A 22272-nucleotide genomic window follows, 5' to 3' on the forward strand; every position below is an offset into this window, starting at 1 on the left:
CTACCTCATCTCATCGCATGTCGCGAAAAATTGTGGATGCGAATTGAGAATCGAAATAGTAGTAGAATGACCACGCTCGATGAAATTGTGGGTAATTCGAGGGCCTTGATACAAACGGCTCAGACAGAGGAGGCATTGGCCTACTTGACTCCGTTTTTGGAACAATTTGCAAAAGATGTGACTTTTCTTCAAGTTTATGGAGAAGCACTCTTGGAGAACAACAACCTTGAAACTGGCTTTGAAGTGTTATCTCAAGCCTGTAGTTTGGATCCTGATGCTTTGAAAGGTACAGAAAAGTTCTTTTATGTCGGCCAGATTATAGGTGGCTCCGATGGTCTTCAATACTTGGATGTCAGTCTTCGTCGACTCGAGCAGCAGATCGAAGAAGTCAACAACAACAACACAACCAGCATAGTAAACGCAGCAGATTACGGATCCAAGGATGATATACTAGCATATTTGATCAAGAAAATGAACCAGGGAATCTTTGCCAAGATCGAAATTTGGATGACAGATTTGTGTATGGAAGAAGAGGCAGAGACTCAATGTGATCAACTTATCAACTACTCCTTGTCACTTGATGGGGAGAACCCGGAAGCCCTTTCTTTGCTTTCTTCTATCCGAATCTCTCAGCAGCGGCCCGAGGATGCTAAGCAAGCATTGGTGAAATCTTGGGATCTTTTTAACGTTAAAAAGCAGAAACTTGAAGAGTCTGCTAATTCCAAAGCTGACAAGCAAGAGGACGCTACAGACGTTGGGTTGGAGTACGTTGAGCTTATCCAGCCTCTCATGACCGTTGCAAGGTTTGCAATTGAGTTAGAGTTGTATGATTTAGCCATCACTGTGGCATCGAATATTCAAGATATCAATGAAGATGCTCTTGAAACTTACTACTACGAAGCGCTAGCAAATCTTTTCAGTGCTAAGAAGGTATATGCTACCAAGCAGAACATCAATGAGGATTATAGAGACGTCGAGGTCCGAGATATAATCGACTTTGACGACCAGGATGTCAAGAACCATATTGCCGAGGCCAAGTCTTCTTTGGTACAAGGTTACAAAATCATCAACAGCGACGGGCTAGATGCCGACCCCGAATTGGTGGAACAAGTAAACGTACTCCTTAACGAATTGGGAGGTGCCTCGACGGCAGATTTGATGCCTCGCCGTGACGAGGAGGAAGAAGGTTGGGAAGATGAAATTGTGCTGGACCTGGATTGAGCATGCTTAAGCGTCGCCATTCTTGGCCAAATCTTTTGGTGTCATAATGTTGGAAATGTCCTTGAAATACTCGTTATCTAAAACGTCTTGCAGAACCAAATCCATGTAGTTGTCGTAATAATCCCAGAAATTGGGCAAGTCTCTCTCAAAAACTTTTCCCTGTTGTTCGTCACTCAAGGCAGAGCCCACATTGAACAGAGAAGGGTTATCCACACCAGCAGGAGACTCCAAGAGTGAACGCTGAGTCATTGGTGAAGTTTTATTCATACGCTCATTGGACGGAGTTCCATTGATTCTGAGGGAAGATTTGAACTCGCCTGGCGTGCCAGCCAACCTTGGACGTTTGGAGGAATGTGTACTATCGTCGTCTTTCCTATGTCCTACCCGATAGTTGAGGTCTCTAAGAAATTCACGGGATAATTTGCACATTTCATCCACGACCCAACTGGTAGAAGCATATGCTTCGAGAGCCTGAATAACGTCGTTTGCCGACATGTCAAAGCCAGTGTTAGCTTCGTCGTACGCAGACCCATAAGAAATGATTCTTGAAGCTTCTCGCTTCAAACAGACTCCCAAAGCAAGAAACAAACAGAACGGAATCATAGGAATGTTGACAATGAAATCAGGCTTGATTTTGGAGTGGTACCAAAAGATATTGTACGCAGCTTCACTTGCAGAGCCGGCGAGTCCATCTCTGGTTTCTGATGGGTCATCAAGCTTTGCTTTCAAGGCTATCATTAACACGGCATTGTTCCACATTCTAAGCATGTAGTAAACTGTATCTTCCACATAGAGACCTGGACTCAAGTCCTCAAACTTGTACTTTCCCACAGGAAACCGGTAGAGTCTTTCTTGGATTCCAGCCTCTACATTTGAGCGTTCCTTGCGACACAAATCAAGCTCCTGTTCTTGAAACTCTTGAACGTTGAATAAACGAGACCGGTAGCGAAATTCGTCACTGTTTACCGATACAGTATCTTGGTACGGCCGGTACACGGCAAAGTTCATGAGCTCAAAGTTTTTTGCAGCCTGAACCAATTTCAAGAGTGCAATATTCTTATACGGAGGGTCAACATTAAAGTCTAATTCTTGAATGAAAACAGCACGAGAATTGACGGCAGCATTGATACGGTCAAGAATAAAGCAAATCCACCAGAGATTTGTAGAGTATTCAACCAATTCTGGAGGTAAGTCGTTATTTTGGCGCTTCATGTGAATTCCCAAAGAATGGGATAAAGATAAAGCGGAAACCAAATCTTGAGACGTTTGCTCACCACTGACTTTGTCTGTTCCTAGCTGCATGGTAAGCATCAATAATACAACGAGACGAGTAAGTCTATTATAATCTCCAATTGTAGGGAGCACAACGAGAAGCTGTCTGATTTTAAGGTCCAAATCAATAATAAATTCCAAATGTGCTTCGTTATACGATTCATCGCTCATGTCGGAGATCTTCTCAGCTCGCATGAAGATCTCTCTTAATATGGGTTTGGCCATGTTGTCTCGCAGTATCAAAAGAACCATCGCAAAGATGTATACCGTCTGCACATTTCCTTGTCGATATTCGTCCCAGAACATCTTTTCTATAACGTACGGGAAAATGGAGTTGATCTTGAAAAAAAATAGCTGAAGTAGACGTTTTTCTTCATGGGGTTCAATAGGAAAGTACGGATTTCGAAGCGTAAACCCATTGATAGAAGTGAGATAATTTAATAGGTGCCTGTTACGGTCTTTATACCTTCGCATAGCCATGATTTTAGTCAGTGTCTTCTCTGGTTTTCTTATAAAAACACCTGATTGGCGCCATGCTTTAGTTTCATTAGAATCACCCGATAAAATGGCTTCCGGGTGGTTATGATACATGAATGTATACTTTGAAACACTGTCATCTCGAGAGAGATTAAAGTTAAATTTTCTTTTGAGATATTCGGGTGTTAATTCAGCGTCATCGTCAAGTATCGGAGTCACAATTTTGGAGCTGGACGTAACAAGAGAAGTCTGTTCTGGTATTTCGGGTACCAGCAGTGTCATAACTGAAGGTTGAGATTTATTTTTTTGCTTGGAAATAGGTTCTGGAGTCTGCCGTTTGGAAGTAGTCTCCTCTTTTTCTTCGAGGTCACAAACCCAGCCGTGGTTTTGACAGTTCACACATGAAAGTCTGCGAGACCCATCTGTCACACTCTCGCATTTGACTCGTTTCAAACGGCAGTTTTGACAGCAGTGAAAAGCTCGTTTTCTTGTCATATAGTTGGTATCAAACGCAGGGAAAACAAACATTTTATGTAATTCTTGGGGATCTATTCTGTTCTAGTAGTGGCTTCTCTATAATTCAGCCTGTTTTGTGGACCTGAAAATGTTTACTGCTTGCAAGGTTCACCCTCAACAACGGCTGCAACTAACAATTTTTATAGATCTCGCCAAACTCTTTTTGTGCGCCTGCATATTTCCCCATACCCCACACTCCGAACTCCCGAGATTCAAAGCGAAAGAGGTTGGTAAAAAAGGCTGTTCACGAGACTGACCCCCAAGAGCATTGCATTGGCTCGACCAAAGAGACACTAAAATCGTGGTCTTTTTTTACTCCGATGATTCAACCATAATGGTATCCTGCACGCAGCCTCAACTAGCTGCGAGATAATCTTTCAGCCAAGTAATGACATCCAATCATAGACCCACTTTGGAGAGTAAGCGAGGAAAGGTATTGGAGATCCTGGACTCTATTGCGCATTCTCGTGCACTTCCGCTGCAGACAAAGCTCAAAACGAGAAAAGATGGTGGAAAAAATGTAGATTATTATGCCGCTGCTCGAAGTTTGCGTAAAGATAACGACATGAAATCCAAGTTGGAAACTTCAGAGGAACCAAAACTTGTACGAGACGTATCAGAGGAACTAGAGAGCAAACCTGAAGACTTAAAGGCTATTAAAGAACGAAATAGTGACGATGATCAATCAGATGAAGAACATAAAATTTCAGACCACAAAGATGACAATAATGAAAGTAACGACAAAAGCAAAGGTGACAGTGAAGGTGGTAGTAGTGACAGCGATGATAGTGACGATGACGAAACAGAACAGTTAATGGCCGAATTGGCGAAAATCAAGCAGGAACGAGAAGAGGAAAAGTTGCGAAAACAGAAGGAAGAACATGAAAAGGCAGATTCAACGATGCAGAAAAATCCTCTTTTGAACTCATTCAAAGTTAGCAAAAGTTGGCGTTCGGCCAAAAAGTTCAACAATTCCAAACAGCTTCAACGCTCAGAAGACGAAACGTTCACCAGCAGCACCGTTGACTCCGAATTTCATCAATATTTTCTTAACAAATACATACGGTAAGATCAAACATACTAATGATTTCCATCCCGATCTAGTAATACATAAGGTTTTAATACAGGCATCTGCTTTGTTCTCTTAAACTTCGATCTCACTTTGAGATATCCTGGCATTAAGATTAGCAATCTCCTCTCTAAGACTGGCCTCTTCTACCGACTTCACCAACTCCTTGGTACACTTGGCAATATCAAACGATATGCCTGCAAGTCTTTGCTTGAAGTTTTTGTCCGCAAAATTGCTATCGGCCTTGTCAGAGTTTGGACGACATAAAATATTCATTCTATGATTGCAATCTTCCAAGCTCGTGACAACCCACTTACCGTGCTCCTTCAATTGAGCATTTCTAGTTTGGTTCATGGAAGTGTTGGTGGCCTCAGTCATTTGAGATATGACCTCTGTGATGGCTTGCGACTTTTCTCTCAATTCGCCTCTAGTAGCATTTGGTTTCTTGATGGCTGATAATAATGATTGAATGGTGGAAATAACTTGAACGGTTTGATGCTCAAGATAGAGTAACACTTGCGTTAACGTGTTGTCAGGATCATCTATATCGAACAAATCAACGTTAAATGTTGCAGCAGCCATCGATTTTCGATACTCTTGGCGTTCCCTAGCCTGTTTTGAATCTTCATCTTCTGAATCTTCTTCTTCGGTGTACTCTTCTTCTGAACCTTGCTGTGCTGGTGGGTGCTCGATAGTTTCAACTGTATTTGAATAGTTCACTCTCTTTGGCTTGTCTTCCCTGGGTTGCTCAACTGGTACGATATTCACAGCTTGCTTGTGCATGTTCATTAAAGAAGCCTGAGTTGGTTGCTCGATCATAGTTGAGTCGGCAGATTCGACATTTTTCCTTCGAATGTCTTCTTTGGTGGAGCCATTTGTTGCCTCAGCTTCATCCACAGGGAGCGCACGAGGCTCCTCTTTGAGGTCAACTGCAACCGGAATTGTTATTTTCTTTGGTGCTTCTTCGAGCTTTACAGTCTGATCGGAGGTGCCCTCAGCAGGAACGAATCGATCTCTAATAGACAGAAACATTCCTTTTTCCTTGGAAGGTACAGGTGCATCCTTCAGCTCTGTGTTCGAGGGTTCGGTATTGAGTCTCTCACGAAGACTTTGGAAAATGCCTTTGCCTTTTGGCGCTCCTACGGTTGTCGCAGTCGTGCTGATAGTTGTTCCAATAGGCTCTTCTGGTTCCGCATTCAAATCATCTATGTCTGCCTGTCCACTAGCAGCATCAAAGCTTTCTTTCGAGTGACGAGCTTTGGAGATAGACTCATTGGCATTCGATTCTTCGACATTCAAATTTTTGGAGTCTATTTCTCTGGCATTCGTTATATCGATATTCGAGTCTTTGGCATTCAAATTCTTCAAATTCGTTTCCCTGGCATTAGTTTTTTCCATATTCGAGTCGTTGGTATTCAATTCTCCGACATTCAAGTCTTTGGCATTCGAGTCTTTGGTATTCAATTCTTTGGCATTCGAGTCTTTGGCGTACGAGTCTTTAGCATTTAAGTCTCTTGCATTAGAGTCTGTTGCGTTTGAGTCTCTTACATTCGAATCTTTGACATTGAGCTGATTCTTGGCCCTTGACTCCTCGACATTCAAATCTTTAGCATACGAATCCTTGACATATGATTCTTTGGAACTTGAATCTTTTCCATTCGACTGATCAGGTGGGCTGCTAAACATTCTCACGCGGTCAAGTATGTTTTTGGCCCTCGTAGGTGTAGAATGATTTGACAGGTTGTTGCTTATGGGACTCGCTGGAATGTTGCGTGAAGTAACTGGTTGGCGTGTCGTTTGAGGAGAGAGAGGGGAGCGGCTGTTGTCATTCAAGCCTGAAAGCTTTCTTGTTCCATTCTGCAACCCATCGGGAACATGGCCCAGTGTTAAGGACGAGGACCGCTCAGGTACCTCTGACTCTCTGGGTTTCCCGATTTGTATCTCTTTCAACTTGTTTGCCATGCGCAAAGGACGAACTCCTGAATTGATTTCATCCTTCTTTGACCCAGCGTCTGCTTCCTTCCGATTAGGAACAGCGTCAGATTTGATTTTGCAAACTGCTAACAAGTCGCATACGGCAAAGCTGAGTTCGCCCAATGCACGTTCGATGACAACCTTTGGAAATAACGTAGAGTATACCGCATGATACCTAGCAGTGGTCAAGCAGTAGCTGATGGACTCCCTGAGGAAGATCGATTGCTCGTTACTATTCAAGAGATGATCGTCTCCATCGGTAGCTATTTTATTGGCAGTGATGGCCAATTGAGATACCATTTCGAAATACAGATCGGGTTCCAATGCTTCCTTATCAACCGCCGTTATCAACGACTCAAGCTGAGCATAAAATTTGGAGATGGAAGAAGCCAGTATGAGGCCCGAAGGGGCATAAAAGTGGTTCAATTCTGGATTAGACATTGACTTTGAAAGTAAAGAAGACACTTGGTCTGCGCGAAGCGATTCATACTTCTTTTGCCAGTATTCAGACTCCGATTTGAGTGTGCTCACAGAGGAAGCCTTGGGCACTTTAACGGGTTGTTCAAGCTTTTCCAAAATGGCTTCAAGGTCCTTCTTTACGTTGGTGTTGGTACCATGAACACTGTGGTTACCGAATGAAATATCACGGTTCTTAGATGGCGAAGAGACATCAGAACGAGCCGACATTCTCTTGATGGATTGATTCTCTAATCGCAAAGCAGCATTGGCGGTTTTCAACGACTCCAATTCTTTGAACAAATCTGAGTTACCCAATGACTTTTCTTTTGCGGATTCAAGCTGTTTTACCCTCGACTGGTATTCTTGAAGAGAGCTTTCTAATTCTTGTTTTTGTGCCGACCACTGTGACTTCTGTTCGCTCAAATCTTCCACTTCATTGCTGAGCTGCTTGCTCTGTCTGGTGGAGTATTCGTAGTCCTCATTGAGAAGACGGTATTTCTCTTCCAACTGTTTTTTCTCCGCTTCGAGCGCCGCGAGTTTTTCTTTGAGCAGTTCAGAAGACTCGCCAATTTCCTTGGCGGAGCCATTGGGAATGTCGGCGTTTACGGCACGAGCCTGTTCAGCCTTCTCCGTCACATCGTCTTCTGGTTCTTCGTCACTGGACCAGTCCATGTTGGCCTTTGTGGGGACCACCGTCTTCGACTGGAGACCAATAGACTGATTTTGCACATCGGAAACCATCGACTTTTGCGACTCATCAGGATTCAATATTTTGGAGTGGTCAAGTGAGCGGTGTTCTTGTTCATGTTCTTGCTCATGTTCACCTTCATTGGACTGAGCAGGTGCCTGTTCCGGCTGGTCGAGATCACGCCTTTCGATCTCGTACGATATATCAGACACCAAATCCTTGAACCGTGACTGTGGAAGCGAAGAAAGCTTTTGTCTGGCTTGGTTTCGTTTGGGATGAAAAGACGATTTGGGAAGCAAGTAATCGGGTTCTCCACGAGACTCGTCGATTCTACGGCGGAGCTCGTCATATACGTCTGTGCTGAGTTCCTTAAACTGGGCGGGAGACAACTTTAAGAGCTTTTCACGGGCACGGGTGGCTCGACTAGAAGAAGTTTTGGATCGAGGAGTATCATCGGAAATATCAAGAAACTGCTTGAGCACCTTGTAATGAAGAGACAAGTCCGACATGGTGCCGGCGTCTTAATGGGATGGGTTGTGGAAGCTTGGGTGGGTGTTATTGAATGTGGTTTTGAAGCTCGCAAATCACGAACAAAAAAAAGACACGCGCGTTTGTGTAAGATTTTAGGGAGATGAAGAAGATTACGACTTTTTGAAAAACGCCAAAAACTTGGAAGGAGGTGGTATATAGATGCTATATAGGAGCTGTAGATTTCGTATATACCGTGATGGAGCCGGTTTTTGTCGTTTCGAATTCGTTTGACTATGCCTCAACCGCGTCACAGATCTGAGGGAAGGGCTTGGACGCAGGAACGGAGTTGGTGGGGAAGAAGTGTGGGAGTCGTAATTAACACAATATGGAGACGTTGAGGTGAGGAATGGTTAAAAGTGGAGTTGCGTGTTGAAGCGTTTGAATTGTTCTTTTTTGCTTTTTGGACTTAGTATCAACTTTTGGTTACTCTTCTCTCATCTTCATACGACTCTCGTTCTTTCTACTATCTTCTTTCATTTCTTTGTTTTCCTACAATCTTCCTTCTTTTTTCTTCCTTCTTCTTCCTTCATCTCTCTCATGCTCTATTTACATTTTCCACCACGCTGGCACTGATCTCCTCGAGTGACGGCGATGCCTTCATCAACTTCTCCAGTATAAACTCCTCGGCCACAGTCTTGCCGTGGGTGAACGTCACAGCCCCAATCAACGCATACATCATCTGTGCACTCACCTTCATCTCGCCACTGGCCTCAAACCCAAGCGAGTGGTTATAGGACTTCCAGAAGAGCACCTGGTTCAACTTGTGGCTCTTGGCAAAAAGCCCTAATGCTAGCCTTCCTGCCAACTCCTTGGCCATGGGGGACCCCAACACGTCGACGTTCTTGCCGTCGATGGCGTTTTCGTTGGCGGTAGTGGGGGTATCGGTGGTGTATTTGGCACAGTAAAGGTTCAACACCTTCAGACCCATGGCACTCAATTTTTCGTTGTATGGCTTGATTCCGTTACCAAACGACTTGTGCGTTAAAACCTGCAACGCCAACTCGTCGGAGATCGCATATTTATCGTCCAAGAATTGTTTTATTGGCCGCAAATTGTCGGCATTTTCGCCGTATTTGTGTGCTGTGAACGTGGTAAAAACTTCGTCGGGGTCACGCTTCAAACCGCTTACTCGTGGTCCCTTATGCAAGTACAAGTGCCTGGCAGGGCAGGAAGCTCGAAAAATCGGCGAAATCACCCGCCATTTTCCCCCTACAAATCGTATACTCATGGTCTCACAGCGGTCGTCTGCACAAAACTCACAAATTTTCAACTGTCACTGGGTGTGCGCGCGCCTGCAGGCAAGTGCGATCGATGCTCATCGCTGCTTACAACTATCACTAGATATGGACATCTTTCGAATCCTCTCGAGAGGTGCTGCTTTGAAACGGAGCTCAAATTCGGACCCTGGTGTGAAGTCAGAATCACAAAATGCCACCAAAGATAAGCAAAATTCGTTGCTTCGACAAGTGGAGAAAGAAACAGATTTCTTCAACACAAGGAAACATACAGAAGTCACCAAAGATATTGAAGACGAAGCTCAGGACGAAGCGGTTCCGCCTCCAAAGATAACGACAGAGGAAGACGCAGCCAAGCTTAGAAAACAGAACAAAGTAAACGTTTCTGGGACAGATATTCCACTTCCTATTGGCTCTTTTGAAGACTTGATTGCAAGATGTAATTTGAACCGAAAATTATTGGCCAACTTGATAGCTTCTGGTTACTCTGAGCCCACAGCCATTCAATGCGAGGCGATTCCAGCCTCAGCAGAGGGCCGAGACCTCATAGCTTGTGCGCCCACTGGTTCTGGTAAGACATTGGCTTATCTCATACCCATGGCTCAAGCGCTTATAAGTTCACCAAAAACCAAGAACTATGGCATAAGGGGAGTTGTAATTGCTCCCACAAACGAACTAGCAATCCAGATCTACCAAACTTTAGCACCAATGTGTCGTGGTTCCAATCTAAATGTGACTCTCTTGTCCAAACAGGTTGCTAGCAAAATCAGCAGTTCCATTATTTCCGCTAACAAGTTTGACGTCTTAATATGTACACCCTTGCGGTTGATTGACTTGGTCAAAAAGGAACAGGTTGACTTATCCAAAGTTGAACATTTGGTGATTGACGAAGCAGACAAGCTTTTCGACCATGGCTTTGTGGAACAGACAGACGAAATCTTGTCACATTGTACACTTCCTACTCGGAGAACGTCAATGTTCTCGGCAACCATACCCTCTGGAGTCGAAGAAATGGCCAATTCTATTATGAAAGATCAGATAAGAATCATCGTGGGACACAAAGAAGGTGCAAGTACCTCCATTGACCAAAAGCTAGTTTTTACCGGTAACGAAGAAGGAAAACTTTTGGCAATCAGGCAGATGGTACAACAGGGTGAGTTCAAGCCTCCAATCATCATTTTCTTACAGAGTATTCCCCGAGCCAAAGCATTATTTCATGAGCTCATTTACGACAAACTTAATGTGGAAGTTATTCATGCCGAAAGAACGCCCAAACAGAGAGAAGAAGCCATCAGAAGATTCAAGAATGGGGATGCGTGGGTGCTCATTACCACGGATGTTTTAGCGAGAGGTGTGGATTTTAAAGGTGTGAATCTTGTGATAAATTACGATGTTCCCCAGACTTCTCAAGCCTATGTTCATCGAATTGGTAGAACTGGTCGTGGAGGCAAAGAAGGCAAGGCAGTGACCTTCTTTACCAAAGAGGATAAGTTGGCAATTAAGCCAGTTTTGAACGTTATGAAGCAAAGTGGGTGTCATGAAGGCTATAGCGAGTGGATGGAGAGTATGGAGAAACTCACGAAAAAGGAGAAACAGCAAATCAAACAGCATGAAATCAAGAGAAAGAAGATTTCCACGGTGCCTCAAGTGGTTTCTAAAAAGAGGAAGCAGAGAAAGGAGATGATCGAGGCATCGAAAAGGAGAAAGGAAGAGACAAAGTAGCTAGTAGTATATTTCACTATAAACATCCTTAGGTCATTTTGTCGCCTCTATAACATGAATTCAATGGTGATGTTCACCAACGGATGGGTATCCGATGATATGTCTTCTACCAATTATTTCACCAACCGAGAAGAACGCCAACAAATGGGTACCGTATACAGCAGCCTTGACAGCGTCTTGTTTGGTTGGTTTGTATTGCGAAGCCTTGACCAACGCATCCTTCTGCTGCTGTGGAGATTTGATGAATTTGAAAGCCGATTGGTAAACTTGTTCGAATTGCTTAGCCGATGGAGGAGCCAAACCTTCGTTCTTAAATACCAATTTACCAACCTCAGCAGTGACCTTGCCCCAGTATACGGCGTGGTTTGCGAGCTGCGTGGACTTGGAGACAGTGGTGTTGATAAGACCGGTGGCCTTGGAGATGATAGCAGACATGTTTAGTTGACCAGTGGTGGAGAATGCGGGAAATGAAAAATAGACCAAAGTGACACAAAACCGCCGTCGACCAATCATCTGATTATGTCATTCGCACCAACTATATCTGCATTCCAAACCTATCGGGCAACACCACCGGTGCCAAAAGTGTCCATCCGTAGACTATGTAGCAGCACCACGAGCAGACGATCTTGACCCAGCTGGAAAAATATGTTCTTCCCACCGGAACAAAATCTCCCAAATCATCTTCTTTAACATTTATAGTCAATAATGTAGCAACATACTGAGTCGCCAAGAAGAAGATTATGTGGAAAAGTGCATAGTTATACTTGACTTTGTGGACCTCTTCGCCTCCTATACCATCAGTGGCAATCTCATCGTATAGGTCTGCTTGGGTCAATGCTGATTCAGGCAACAGTCCTTCCTCTACTGCCTGTTTGACCGCCTGGTACCTCATTTCATTTCGTTCATATCTGGGTTGAGCCGGTAAATTTTCGTCGTCAAGGTCCTCAAACAACGCTGTATTTGCTGCTGCCCTCGTGGTGGTGTAAGCGACCGCAATAAATGTGAAAAAGGCTCCCAATACTATACTGGCAGTTCTGGTGCCTCGAGACCGAACCAATGGATTGCAAAATTTGTCATCTGGTTCTGCTGCCACAGCACTCATTACCAAGTATGTGCAGTAGAGCACTACCATGGAAGACTGAGCAAGACCAGCATGGGGATTTGATTCTTGGATGGTTTGGTTGATGGACATTCCTGATATGATTACCGAGAAAACACAGTTGATGGTTATGGCAGCGCGGTTCATGTGGCAGCCGCTGCTGGAGAAGAACCAGTACATAAGCACAGTCAACACAATACTGGATATGTACATCACGAGAGTTCCTCCAATCAAGAGTTTCTTCCAGAATCCAGCACTGTATTCATCGTCGCCAGTGAGTTCTTCCAATTCAATTTTTTCAAGACATGTTTCAGCCCATGCGTGGGCAAAGTCCACAAGAAGAATCAAGCCAATTCCAAGGAAAATGGTCGAGAAAATTATGGCAATATAGTTGCCGTAAAACACAAAAAACCCATCGGGAATCACCAAAAAGTTCACCACCAAAATTACAAGCCACGACAAAAGCTTGATCTTCCAGTATCCGTTCTGGATTACGGCACGAGGATTGCTTGTAGATTTGACATTCACAAGGAGTCCTGCCAAAGCCAAGTGGAGAAGTCCAAGAGCACAGTTGATACGGTATACCGAAGCAAAACTAATACATTCACTTCCGTCTGGTCCACACCAATTATTTATGAAGCCAAATGTGGCCCTTTCAAGTTTATGGACAATAAAAGGTGATAGCGCTATCCAAGAAAGCAAACAGTTGATTAAGAGGAGGAAAGCATAGGTGATTCTGGTCATAATTGAAGATTGGAAAGTTCCACCTATAGTGGAGCAGAAGGCAGAACATGCCATAGCCCCGCAGCAGGAGGCTGCAGAGGAGGCCATCCACGACAAGGGAATAAGTGGTAGTGATATAGCAGCACCCATGATAAGATAGAGCGGACTGATTGTGTCAGGCTTAAATGTGCATCCCAACACCAGCGAGAGAAGAAAGTACAAAGATTTCACTACCGTGAAAAATGAAAAAGTGAAGAAACTGAAGAAACTGAAGTGAAAAGTGAGTACGAAGTGCGTAATGTACGACTACTAGGACAATTGGATGAGAACAAATATCCCATTTTAATATTGTATTATTGGCTATTTGGGCAGTTTGCAGCCGCCTCCAGCATCTCACACAGGTCATCGCGCATCGTTCGTGCATTTCTCGCATTCACTGTGCATATTACTGCAAGACATGTCTTTCAGAAAACGAGGAGAAATACTTGGCGGAGCACCAGGCACCAGGGCTGTGCCAGGTAGATTGAATTCCACATTGGTCTCTGGAAGGCAACCCCCTGTGCCAAAAGGGAGGCAAGTTCCAGTAAAACAAAATCCAACTATTCGTCCATCTACTATTACTTCACAGCCTTCTACTTCCACAGGCATTCCCGACTTGGACAAGATCTTACTCCATCTGGGGCTTCCATTGGGCTCGTTTTTGGTTGTGGAAGAATCAGGAACCACGGATTTTGCTTCGGTAATCTCGAGATCTTTTGCATCGCAAGGTGTGGTGCACAGCCGTTTGGATAAAGATATCGTTCATTCTCATGTTATAGCCGTTGGTGTGCCTCCACAATGGGCATTGGAGCTTCCAGGAATTTATAAGGGCTCCACCAAGGAACAAAAACGAGCTGCGGTGGCTGCAAATGAATCTAAAATCAGCGTCTCGAACCTAGCTGAGCCCACCAGTGGTCGCTCAAATGACATGCGGATTGCCTGGAGATATGGACTTAATAAGGAGAAGCAGCAGTCCTCCACCGAACCTGAAAACGAAACATTTGCCAATCAGTTTGACTTGACACAAAAATTGATGCCGACCCCCAATGCTCACGAAGTATCCACCATACAAGTATCCGATGTCAATGCTATGGTAAAACAAATCAAGTCTACCATTGAATACCATATCAAGAAAACCCCATCTATTGTCATGAGAATTGTTATACCCAACTTGTTGCATCCAAGCATATACCCACCTCAATGGTCGACACCCAGTTTCATCATTCCATTTATTCATTCATTGCGGTCCTTGGTACGCCAATACCCACAAAATGTTGTTATCATAGCTTCTTTAGCCTTGGACTTGTATCCTCGAGACACTAATTTGATTTTCCAAATCGAGCAAATGGTGGATGCTGCAATTCATTTGCAGCCATTCAATCAAGAAATGACAGCCCTCATCGAAAAAGCTTACAAAAACGAGCCTGGGAAAGTGCAGCATGGATTGGTCAACGTAATCAAGATCCCAACTTTGTCGGAACGAGGAATGATGCTCATTCATGACGGTGAGTATGCGTTCAAGAATGGCCGCAAAAAGTTTGAAATCGAGCCGTGGGGGATCCCGGTCGAAGATGAGGAGCCGGAACAACAGACAAAGGAGAATATAGAGTTCTAGCGTTTAATATGAAAAAATCTCATATACTTTGAGTCTTCGTTATCAACGAAAGACAGCTCTAGCTTCTTTTTTAGTGTCAATGAACGAAATGTGAATTCAAAATATGGCAATAAATTGCTTGGTATTCATTACTCGGACATAATAGCTAGTGTTAACTCGAATAATTTCACTCCTACTTTAAATTAGTAGATCATACATCAAGTTTAATTTGTCATAAGTTACGTATTAATCTTTCTTCGTTAATCGTTTCAATATACTATCTTGTGTTTCTTCAATAGAGGCAATTCTGCTCTCCAATTCCTCGAGTCGATGCAATACCATCGCTTCAAATGTGATTGTCTTGACGTCTTTTTCATCGTCTACCTTCTGTCGCTTCGTATCTATTCCTTGTTCGAGCTCACGTATTTGTTGGCGCCTAATAGGAGATCCGCTCCGTTTGATGGAAAACGGACTTGAGGCTGTCAGAGATGGCTCGGCGCTTCGCTTGGGTGATCTGGTGGGTTTTGTGAGATTGGGAGGCTGAAGCAAGCTATTGTGCATTTGTGGGGATGAGGTGGAATTTGGCAACTCGAACTTGACTTTGCGCTCTTGCGCTTCCAGTCGAGAGGGCCCTTTGGCAAAAACCTTGTATTCTTTCGACTCCTCTTTTGTGTTTCGAGAAGGAGGTCCCGCTAGGGGCAATTTTGAAGACATGACTTTGGCTTCTATAATGCTGGTGCATTGACAGTGTGTTGCACCTGCACTGCATATGCACGCTCGGGAGACATCCCAATCGGGATAAATTACACGCGTCCTGCAATGCAGCCATCTTGACAGATTTCCGCGTCGTTTTTCAATACACTTATCCTTCGGCAACTTTTCAGCCATGTCTTCACCAAATGTTCCCTCGGACCACCCAGCGTCTGACTCGAACAATGCCTCGACAAATCAGGCCTCGAACTCTCAATCCCAATCACAATCACAGTCTCAGCCACAAGCTCATGTACCCTCATCGCCATTATTTTACGCTTCCTCGTCCAATCCTGCGTCAGAAGCTAATGCTCCGGCCACGGCAAGCACCCATGGAGGCATGTCGTCACCGTTGCACTATAGTTCGTCGGTGCACCACACCTCTGGAGGACTTGAACTGAGTCGTCGTTCTGATCGACTCACCAGTGATGTTGAAAGAATTGGCCGTCGCCATCAAAGAAGTGACTTGAATAACGATGTGATGTCGTCTCCGATGAGACGCCGAATGTTTGTTGATGAAACCAATTCTAATCCACAAAGTTCGTCATCCTTATTACCGTCCGACTCTGGTGCCGATGAGCCAGTTCGAGTGATTTGGGGAACCAATGTTTCAATTCAAGACTGTTCCAATGCGTTCAGAGACTTCTTAATGTCGTTCAGAATGAAATACAGAAGAGTGGCAGACCAGCAAGACGTGGGACCAGAAGATAACGAGCTCTTCTACATCACCCAATTGAATAATATGCGTGAACTCGGATTGAACAATTTAAATTTGGATGCTAAGAATCTTTTGGCTTTCCCCACAACTCGCAAATTATACTACCAATTGATCAATTACCCACAAGAAGTGATTCCCATCATGGATCAAACAATCAAAGATTGTATGGTGGCATTGGTACTGGATACTCACGATGCCTCCACCAACTTGGACGATATTGAAACCAATATTTACACTGTAAGACCATACAATATCAATATTGTCGAGCGTGGAATGAGAGAGCTCAATCCTAACGATATCGACAAATTGGTAAGCGTTAAAGGCTTGGTTTTACGATCTACTGCTATTATTCCAGATATGAAAGTGGCTTTTTTCAAATGCAATGCTTGCGACCATACCATTGCTGTGGAAATTGATCGGGGTGTAATTTCTGAGCCTACCAAGTGTCCTCGTGAGGTTTGTGGTCAAACCAACTCTATGATGATTATCCATAATCGATCTTCTTTCGCTGATAAGCAAGTTATCAAGCTTCAAGAAACTCCAGATTTGGTTCCTGATGGCCAGACACCTCATTCCATCAATTTGTGCGTTTACGATGAACTTGTGGACTCGTGTCGTGCTGGTGATAGAATTGAGGTGTGTGGAATCTTCAGATCGTTACCGGTAAGAGCTAATGCCAGACAAAGAGGATTGAAAAGCTTGTATAAAACCTACTTGGATGTTGTTCACATAAAAAAAATCGACAAGAAGAGATTGGCTCCAGATACCACCACACTTCAGCTGGAGGTGACAGACCGTGAGCAGGAAGTGGAACAAGTTCGGAAACTTTCTGAAAAAGATATTGCCAAAATCAAAGATATTTCTCAACGTGATGATCTTTATGAATTGTTAGCTCGGTCTTTGGCACCTTCGATCTACGAAATGGACGATGTTAAGAAAGGAATCTTGTTACAACTTTTTGGTGGAACCAACAAGACATTCAAAAAAGGCGGCAGGTACCGTGGAGATGTCAATGTGTTACTTTGTGGTGACCCTTCTACTTCTAAATCGCAATTGTTGCAATACGTTCACAAGATCGCTCCTCGTGGAGTCTACACTTCAGGAAAGGGTTCGTCTGCCGTTGGTTTGACGGCTTATATTACAAGAGACATTGATACCAAACAGCTTGTCCTTGAAAGTGGTGCGTTGGTTTTGTCCGATGGAGGTGTGTGTTGCATTGACGAATTCGACAAGATGAGCGATGCTACTCGTTCGGTGCTTCACGAGGTGATGGAACAGCAAACTATATCGATTGCAAAGGCAGGAATCATCACCACTTTGAATGCCAGAACTTCGGTATTAGCGTCTGCCAACCCTATCAATTCTCGATACGATCCCAATCTCCCAGTGACTTCCAACATTGATCTTCCTCCTCCGTTATTGTCCAGGTTCGATTTGGTCTATTTAATTCTTGACAAAGTTGATGAAAAAATCGACCGTCAGCTTGCAAGACACTTGACAGATATGTATCTCGAAGATGCCCCAGAAACCGTTAACACATCCTATGTTCTACCAGTCGACTTCTTGACGAGCTACATACAATATGCCAAGGAGAACTATGAGCCAGTGTTGACGGAAACTGCCAAACAAGAATTGGTCAAGTCTTATGTGGAGATGCGCAAGCTTGGTGATGATTCAAGAGCATCAGAAAGAAGAGTCACTGCCACCACTAGACAATTGGAGTCGATGATACGACTTTCAGAAGCCCATGCTAAGATGAGATTATCTGAGACGGTTGATTTAATCGACGTCAAAGAAGCCGTACGGTTGATAAAGTCTGCCATTAAAGACTATGCTACTGACCCTATTACTGGAAGAATTGACATGGATATGGTCCAGACAGGTACCACAGCAGCTCAAAGAAGAATGCAAGATGACTTGGCGGCCCAGGTTATGAATATTGTTGAAGCGCACAACAATTCTATTCGTTTTAACGACTTGATCCACAGTGTGAACGAACTGTCTTCTATACGAGTTGAAAATAGCGACCTTATTGAAGCCATCAAAAGATTGCAGCATGAGGGAAAGTTGATAGAAACGGGTGAGAGTCATAGAAGAACCATCAAAAAGGTTGCGGGTATTGTTTAGTTATGTATTTATTTACAAGAATTTCAGCAGCGACCTTTCGGTATTACTTTGTGGACTCACCACTTCCTCCTCATCTTCTTCGTCAAAGTTGAACAATTCGCTCAATTGCTCGTCCATTTCAATTTCGTTTACGGTGTTGTACTTGTGCTTTGTCAAAGTGCTTGCAATTTTGAGATCATGAGCTAAATCCACCTTTTCACCTCGCTTAAGTTTTTCAATAATATCTTCGTATATTGCAAATTTCGACTGATGGGCAAGTTTCAAACCTTCCAACTCTCGCCTCTGCTTGATGAGCTCGACAACTGCCGAACCAAAGAGTACCGTCAATATAACCGACTTGATGATTGGGGCACGAAAGAGCTCACGTACCGTAGGTCTTCGAGGCGTAGTTGTCGATGCATATCGTACATAACTGTGCATTACATGTACATTCTGCGTCATGCACAGATTTCTTTGGCGGAATCGGTGCATCATTTTTGACAGATTTTGGCTGCCAAACTTGGTTAAGGTGCATATTTTCATGCTCTTTCCTGCATGGGTGCTGCGTGAGTGAATCGGTTCGATTGCATCTCACTTGGCTGCAATGAAAGGTCCCAGAATAGAAATAGCACCCGACATCGCTACCAACTTCAACAGGTGTATTTGCATTACCATACTAGTGTTGACACTTTTTCACTTTTTTGTCAGCTATTTTACCAATTGGGGTCTATCGCTAGACGTAATTCATGAGCAACAAATTACTCCACAACATGATAGCGAAGAAGTACCCGACGTGGAGAAATTTTTACCACTTCTTACTTTCATTCCTGGCAAAACTCCTGTCATATCATATCCATGGGTTCTCGTTTCTTCTACTTTGATTGAACGTGAAATAGCATTGCTCATTCTTGTGCCTTTGGTGGTTTTGGTATTTGGAAGCTATGTCGAGAAAATATGGGGGCTAAGAGAATATATGAGGTACCTCGTGATAATCTCAATGCTTCCAAATGTATCATTATATTTCTACTATGAAACGAAATCCATATTGCTTTCTGAAACAAAACCTCCACTCATCTTTTCCGGCTTGTCAATGGCAATAGGAATTATCGTGGCAGCAACGAAATTGATCCCGAACCACCAGGTATATATATTTCAAGATAAGGGGTTTCGCATGAAGCTTTTTCCCTCCATTATTATGGGTATTTGTGGGGTAACCTATTACTTTAGCACCAACGATATTTACAAGGTGTTTTTCATGAAAGCTTATTTGGGGTTTCTTGTAAGCTGGACTTACTTGAGAATCTTTCAGAAAACAGCTTCAAGCGCCCAAATTGGCTTGCTTCCGCCGTTTGTTCCCAAGAAAAATCGACCAACAATTTCTCGAAAGAACGAGTTTCAGAATGGTCTTTTTTCTTTCAATTTGGACTTCAACGGTGATCGCTCAGCATCGTTTGCCTTGAGCAGCTTCTTTCCCTTTCCACTTTCTGGGGCCATAGGAGATATTAGCAACCGAATGTTCTCGCTATTGGTAAAAGCTAAGATTATTAATGGTGATCACTTCGAAATAGTCGATAATGAACCATCGTTGGTATCTAGTCTCAAAGCACTAGGTCTCTTCCAGACATCAGGAATGCGCACGAGAGCACAGCAAGCATGGAATTGGGCAAAAAGGAAGAAGCCGGGACACCATCAGCGAAGTTCAGTAACTGATGGGAAACGGAAACTTGCATTGGAAGGGCTAGAGTAGGAAAATAGAATAGATAAGGTCGTATCACGACCCTAATGCATTGAATTCAAGATTCCTTCAAGATTCCACCACTTCCTCTTTGATTCCAACAATTTCCATCTGCCTTTTGATACATCCCAAGAGTACGTCGGGTCGATCGTACCACTCATTTGTCAACCTGTCAATGGTGAAACAGGATTCAATGTTGTGGAGTAAATGTGCTGCCTGTTTGTAATTCTTTAAAAGTGCCCATTCTTTTATAGATAATAAGTACCACAATGAAGCTTGCCTTTCTCTTTTGAGACCCATGGAGACGCTGGACGGTTCCATCTTGTTAGTATTTCGATAGAAGCCTTCCTTCGACTCTTCAGATTTGGCATCTTTTACGGAAATTGAAGTGCTCGGAAGAGAAGAGTAAACGCAATTTCCAAGACAATATCCAAGACGTTCATATAACAACGCTCTGATGACTTGGACATCCGAAGCACTGTTACTTGTGGTGGACTCAAAATCAGCAACACACTTGCACAAATAACGTTCTATCAAGTCAGACCACCACCAGGAGATATTGTATGCGTTGCACATACATAGAAGCAATTCTATAACCACTAGTGATGCCCTTATGCCATATGTTTTGATATTGAGCCGGGATTTGTAAGTGTATGCTAAGCTGTCCAAGTAAGGCTCAACAATGTCGTGCTTTATTTTCCGAAGGGTATTTTTATCGGGGGGAGTAATCTGGATGCTCTGTTGAGTTTGGGCAAGCAACAATGAAACAACACACATCTCCTGAGTTGACGCTACATATGCCCAAGCTCTATCGTTGTTGTACTCCTTTTTGATCAAGTCGTAGGTTGAGTATGCATACTTGAAATCTTTGAGGATCAACGACCAATCGGCCAATTTACGTATTGTCTGTTCAACGGAAGTTTTGTGGTAGTAATTTCCTTGGTGGTTGAAAGAGGTGCTTGACTGACCAGACCCAGAAGAATTATTTTCGTTATTAAACAATTTTTTGGAGACCGAGAAAAACCGACCGGTGAAAGACTTCTTTGGAGCCAATATCGAGTCGTCCCAATGCCTCACTTTTTCGGTCATATGCGGTATCAAATGCTTGTTTATGAACTCGTATAGCTTTTGTTTGATAGTAGAGTCCAAGGAATGCGGTATTTGTATTAGGTTTTCTTGAACTTTAGCGTTTTCTAGCGACAACCTTTGGAGGTCCTCCTCGATGGTGGAGTTTTCATGTTTGCTCAAAGTGATTAGGGGTGCCTCGTCGTCGAGCTGGGTCACGGCAATTGGTGATGACTGGATGCTAAGTTGTCTTCTAATGTCGGATTGGAATGTAGTTATGTCAACCTCGGATGCGACGTTGGGGTCGTATAGTATGAATACATGCATCAAAAGATCGTCAATTTGAAAGTATTTGGGAAAGTTGTAGTTCCGAAAGTCCACTATAGTCTGGCGAAGAGACGCCAAAGTGTCTGTGTGGAAATCGATAACAAAAATTTGACATACTGGATGGTTGAAAGTCTCGAAAGGAACAATGCGATTGGAAGAAATAACTTTTGCAAAGAACTCAAGATACAAATCGTTCAGAGCATCTTCTTCAGATGCGATGTGTTGCATGAGTCCCTCCAATGAGGAGGCAGAGAAAAGTTGGCGTAATTTATTCAGATTCAGCTTGGATTCCGAGGCTTGAAGTACAGACAACTGTTCCACCAAACACAGCTGGAACCGGATAGGAAAGCTGGGGTAACTTCGAGTGATCAACAGTGTGTTGGTGATTTTAAATGCTTGGTTCGTCACACTATATTTGGCGTTATTGCCGTATGGTTCCAAAATCAGTAATGTTGAAAAACCTTCCTGATGTCGTACAGCATTTTGTATACGAGTATCAGCGCTGTGAGACGATTGCACCGACACCAGAGGAGAGTAGGCATGATGGAGCAAATATTGTCTTGCCAAATAGGGATCTAGTCCCTGTATGGACATGGTGGGTGTGGATGGTGAGAGTGAGATTGTTGCGATAGCAGAGGGCGTTCCTGCGCATACGCAAGCCACGGCGTGAGAACTGGTGGGAGGATGAAACAACTCGCAAGTCGCACAAAAACTTAAACAAATCAACTAGACGAGACGGGTGGAGCCCACATGCCTGATTTGGACAATATGTAAACAGGAAGCTCCGACAAGGTTAGGGATAAGGGTGGAAGTTTAACAGTAAGGTAATAGAAGATTTATTTTTCGAATCCATCTTAGATACTATCACTCTGTCTCTCCCTATTCGCCTACTCTCCTTCTGACCACTCTCCCTATCTCTCCCTATTTTGTCCCTATCCACCTTCCCGAAGTG

At 43.6% G+C, this 22272-nt stretch overlaps 13 protein-coding genes across 13 annotated transcripts; 6 read left to right on the plus strand and 7 right to left on the minus strand. All coding sequences in view use genetic code 12, as the record gives it.

Annotated features, from left to right (window-relative positions):
• Positions 1–36: 36 nt before the first annotated feature.
• On the plus strand, positions 37–1221 carry PGUG_03221 (uncharacterized protein; the record flags this gene model as incomplete). The annotated part of the gene is made up of 1 exon (XM_001485442.1): positions 37–1221. The coding sequence occupies one exon, from the start codon at positions 37–39 to the stop codon at positions 1219–1221; it is 1185 nt and encodes a 394-aa protein (XP_001485492.2).
• A 6-nt stretch (positions 1222–1227) lies between these two features.
• Positions 1228–3498, minus strand: PGUG_03222 (Zn(II)2Cys6 transcription factor; the record flags this gene model as incomplete). Its single annotated transcript, XM_001485443.1, has 1 exon — positions 1228–3498. The coding sequence occupies one exon, from the start codon at positions 3496–3498 to the stop codon at positions 1228–1230; it is 2271 nt and encodes a 756-aa protein (XP_001485493.2).
• A 376-nt stretch (positions 3499–3874) lies between these two features.
• On the plus strand, positions 3875–4555 carry PGUG_03223 (U2-type spliceosomal complex subunit; the record flags this gene model as incomplete). The annotated part of the gene is made up of 1 exon (XM_001485444.1): positions 3875–4555. One exon carries the CDS (start codon positions 3875–3877, stop codon positions 4553–4555), a length of 681 nt encoding a protein of 226 aa, XP_001485494.2.
• A 75-nt stretch (positions 4556–4630) lies between these two features.
• Positions 4631–8185, minus strand: SPA2 (Spa2p; the record flags this gene model as incomplete). Its single annotated transcript, XM_001485445.1, has 1 exon — positions 4631–8185. The coding sequence occupies one exon, from the start codon at positions 8183–8185 to the stop codon at positions 4631–4633; it is 3555 nt and encodes a 1184-aa protein (XP_001485495.2).
• Positions 8186–8742: 557 nt separating this feature from the next.
• PGUG_03225 (mitochondrial 54S ribosomal protein mL57) lies at positions 8743–9435 on the minus strand (the record flags this gene model as incomplete). The annotated part of the gene is made up of 1 exon (XM_001485447.1): positions 8743–9435. The coding sequence occupies one exon, from the start codon at positions 9433–9435 to the stop codon at positions 8743–8745; it is 693 nt and encodes a 230-aa protein (XP_001485497.2).
• On the plus strand, positions 9134–11164 carry CHR1 (RNA-dependent ATPase; the record flags this gene model as incomplete). The annotated part of the gene is made up of 1 exon (XM_001485446.1): positions 9134–11164. One exon carries the CDS (start codon positions 9134–9136, stop codon positions 11162–11164), a length of 2031 nt encoding a protein of 676 aa, XP_001485496.2.
• A 60-nt stretch (positions 11165–11224) lies between these two features.
• Positions 11225–11677, minus strand: ATP20 (F1F0 ATP synthase subunit g; the record flags this gene model as incomplete). Its single annotated transcript, XM_001485448.1, has 1 exon — positions 11225–11677. One exon carries the CDS (start codon positions 11675–11677, stop codon positions 11225–11227), a length of 453 nt encoding a protein of 150 aa, XP_001485498.1.
• Positions 11678–11699: 22 nt separating this feature from the next.
• On the minus strand, positions 11700–13136 carry PGUG_03228 (uncharacterized protein; the record flags this gene model as incomplete). The annotated part of the gene is made up of 1 exon (XM_001485449.1): positions 11700–13136. The coding sequence occupies one exon, from the start codon at positions 13134–13136 to the stop codon at positions 11700–11702; it is 1437 nt and encodes a 478-aa protein (XP_001485499.2).
• A 307-nt stretch (positions 13137–13443) lies between these two features.
• On the plus strand, positions 13444–14640 carry PGUG_03229 (Elongator subunit; the record flags this gene model as incomplete). The annotated part of the gene is made up of 1 exon (XM_001485450.1): positions 13444–14640. The coding sequence occupies one exon, from the start codon at positions 13444–13446 to the stop codon at positions 14638–14640; it is 1197 nt and encodes a 398-aa protein (XP_001485500.2).
• Positions 14641–15505: 865 nt separating this feature from the next.
• CDC54 (MCM DNA helicase complex subunit) lies at positions 15506–18214 on the plus strand (the record flags this gene model as incomplete). Its single annotated transcript, XM_001485451.1, has 1 exon — positions 15506–18214. The coding sequence occupies one exon, from the start codon at positions 15506–15508 to the stop codon at positions 18212–18214; it is 2709 nt and encodes a 902-aa protein (XP_001485501.2).
• Positions 18215–18226: 12 nt separating this feature from the next.
• Positions 18227–18736, minus strand: PGUG_03231 (uncharacterized protein; the record flags this gene model as incomplete). Its single annotated transcript, XM_001485452.1, has 1 exon — positions 18227–18736. The coding sequence occupies one exon, from the start codon at positions 18734–18736 to the stop codon at positions 18227–18229; it is 510 nt and encodes a 169-aa protein (XP_001485502.2).
• A 61-nt stretch (positions 18737–18797) lies between these two features.
• PGUG_03232 (uncharacterized protein) lies at positions 18798–19940 on the plus strand (the record flags this gene model as incomplete). The annotated part of the gene is made up of 1 exon (XM_001485453.1): positions 18798–19940. One exon carries the CDS (start codon positions 18798–18800, stop codon positions 19938–19940), a length of 1143 nt encoding a protein of 380 aa, XP_001485503.1.
• Positions 19941–19997: 57 nt separating this feature from the next.
• Positions 19998–21914, minus strand: GSG1 (Gsg1p; the record flags this gene model as incomplete). Its single annotated transcript, XM_001485454.1, has 1 exon — positions 19998–21914. One exon carries the CDS (start codon positions 21912–21914, stop codon positions 19998–20000), a length of 1917 nt encoding a protein of 638 aa, XP_001485504.2.
• Between the last annotated feature and the right edge of the window lie 358 nt (positions 21915–22272).

Source organism: Meyerozyma guilliermondii, genomic scaffold, assembly GCF_000149425.1.
Source record: "Meyerozyma guilliermondii ATCC 6260 scaffold_3 genomic scaffold, whole genome shotgun sequence".
NCBI lineage: Eukaryota > Fungi > Ascomycota > Pichiomycetes > Serinales > Debaryomycetaceae > Meyerozyma > Meyerozyma guilliermondii.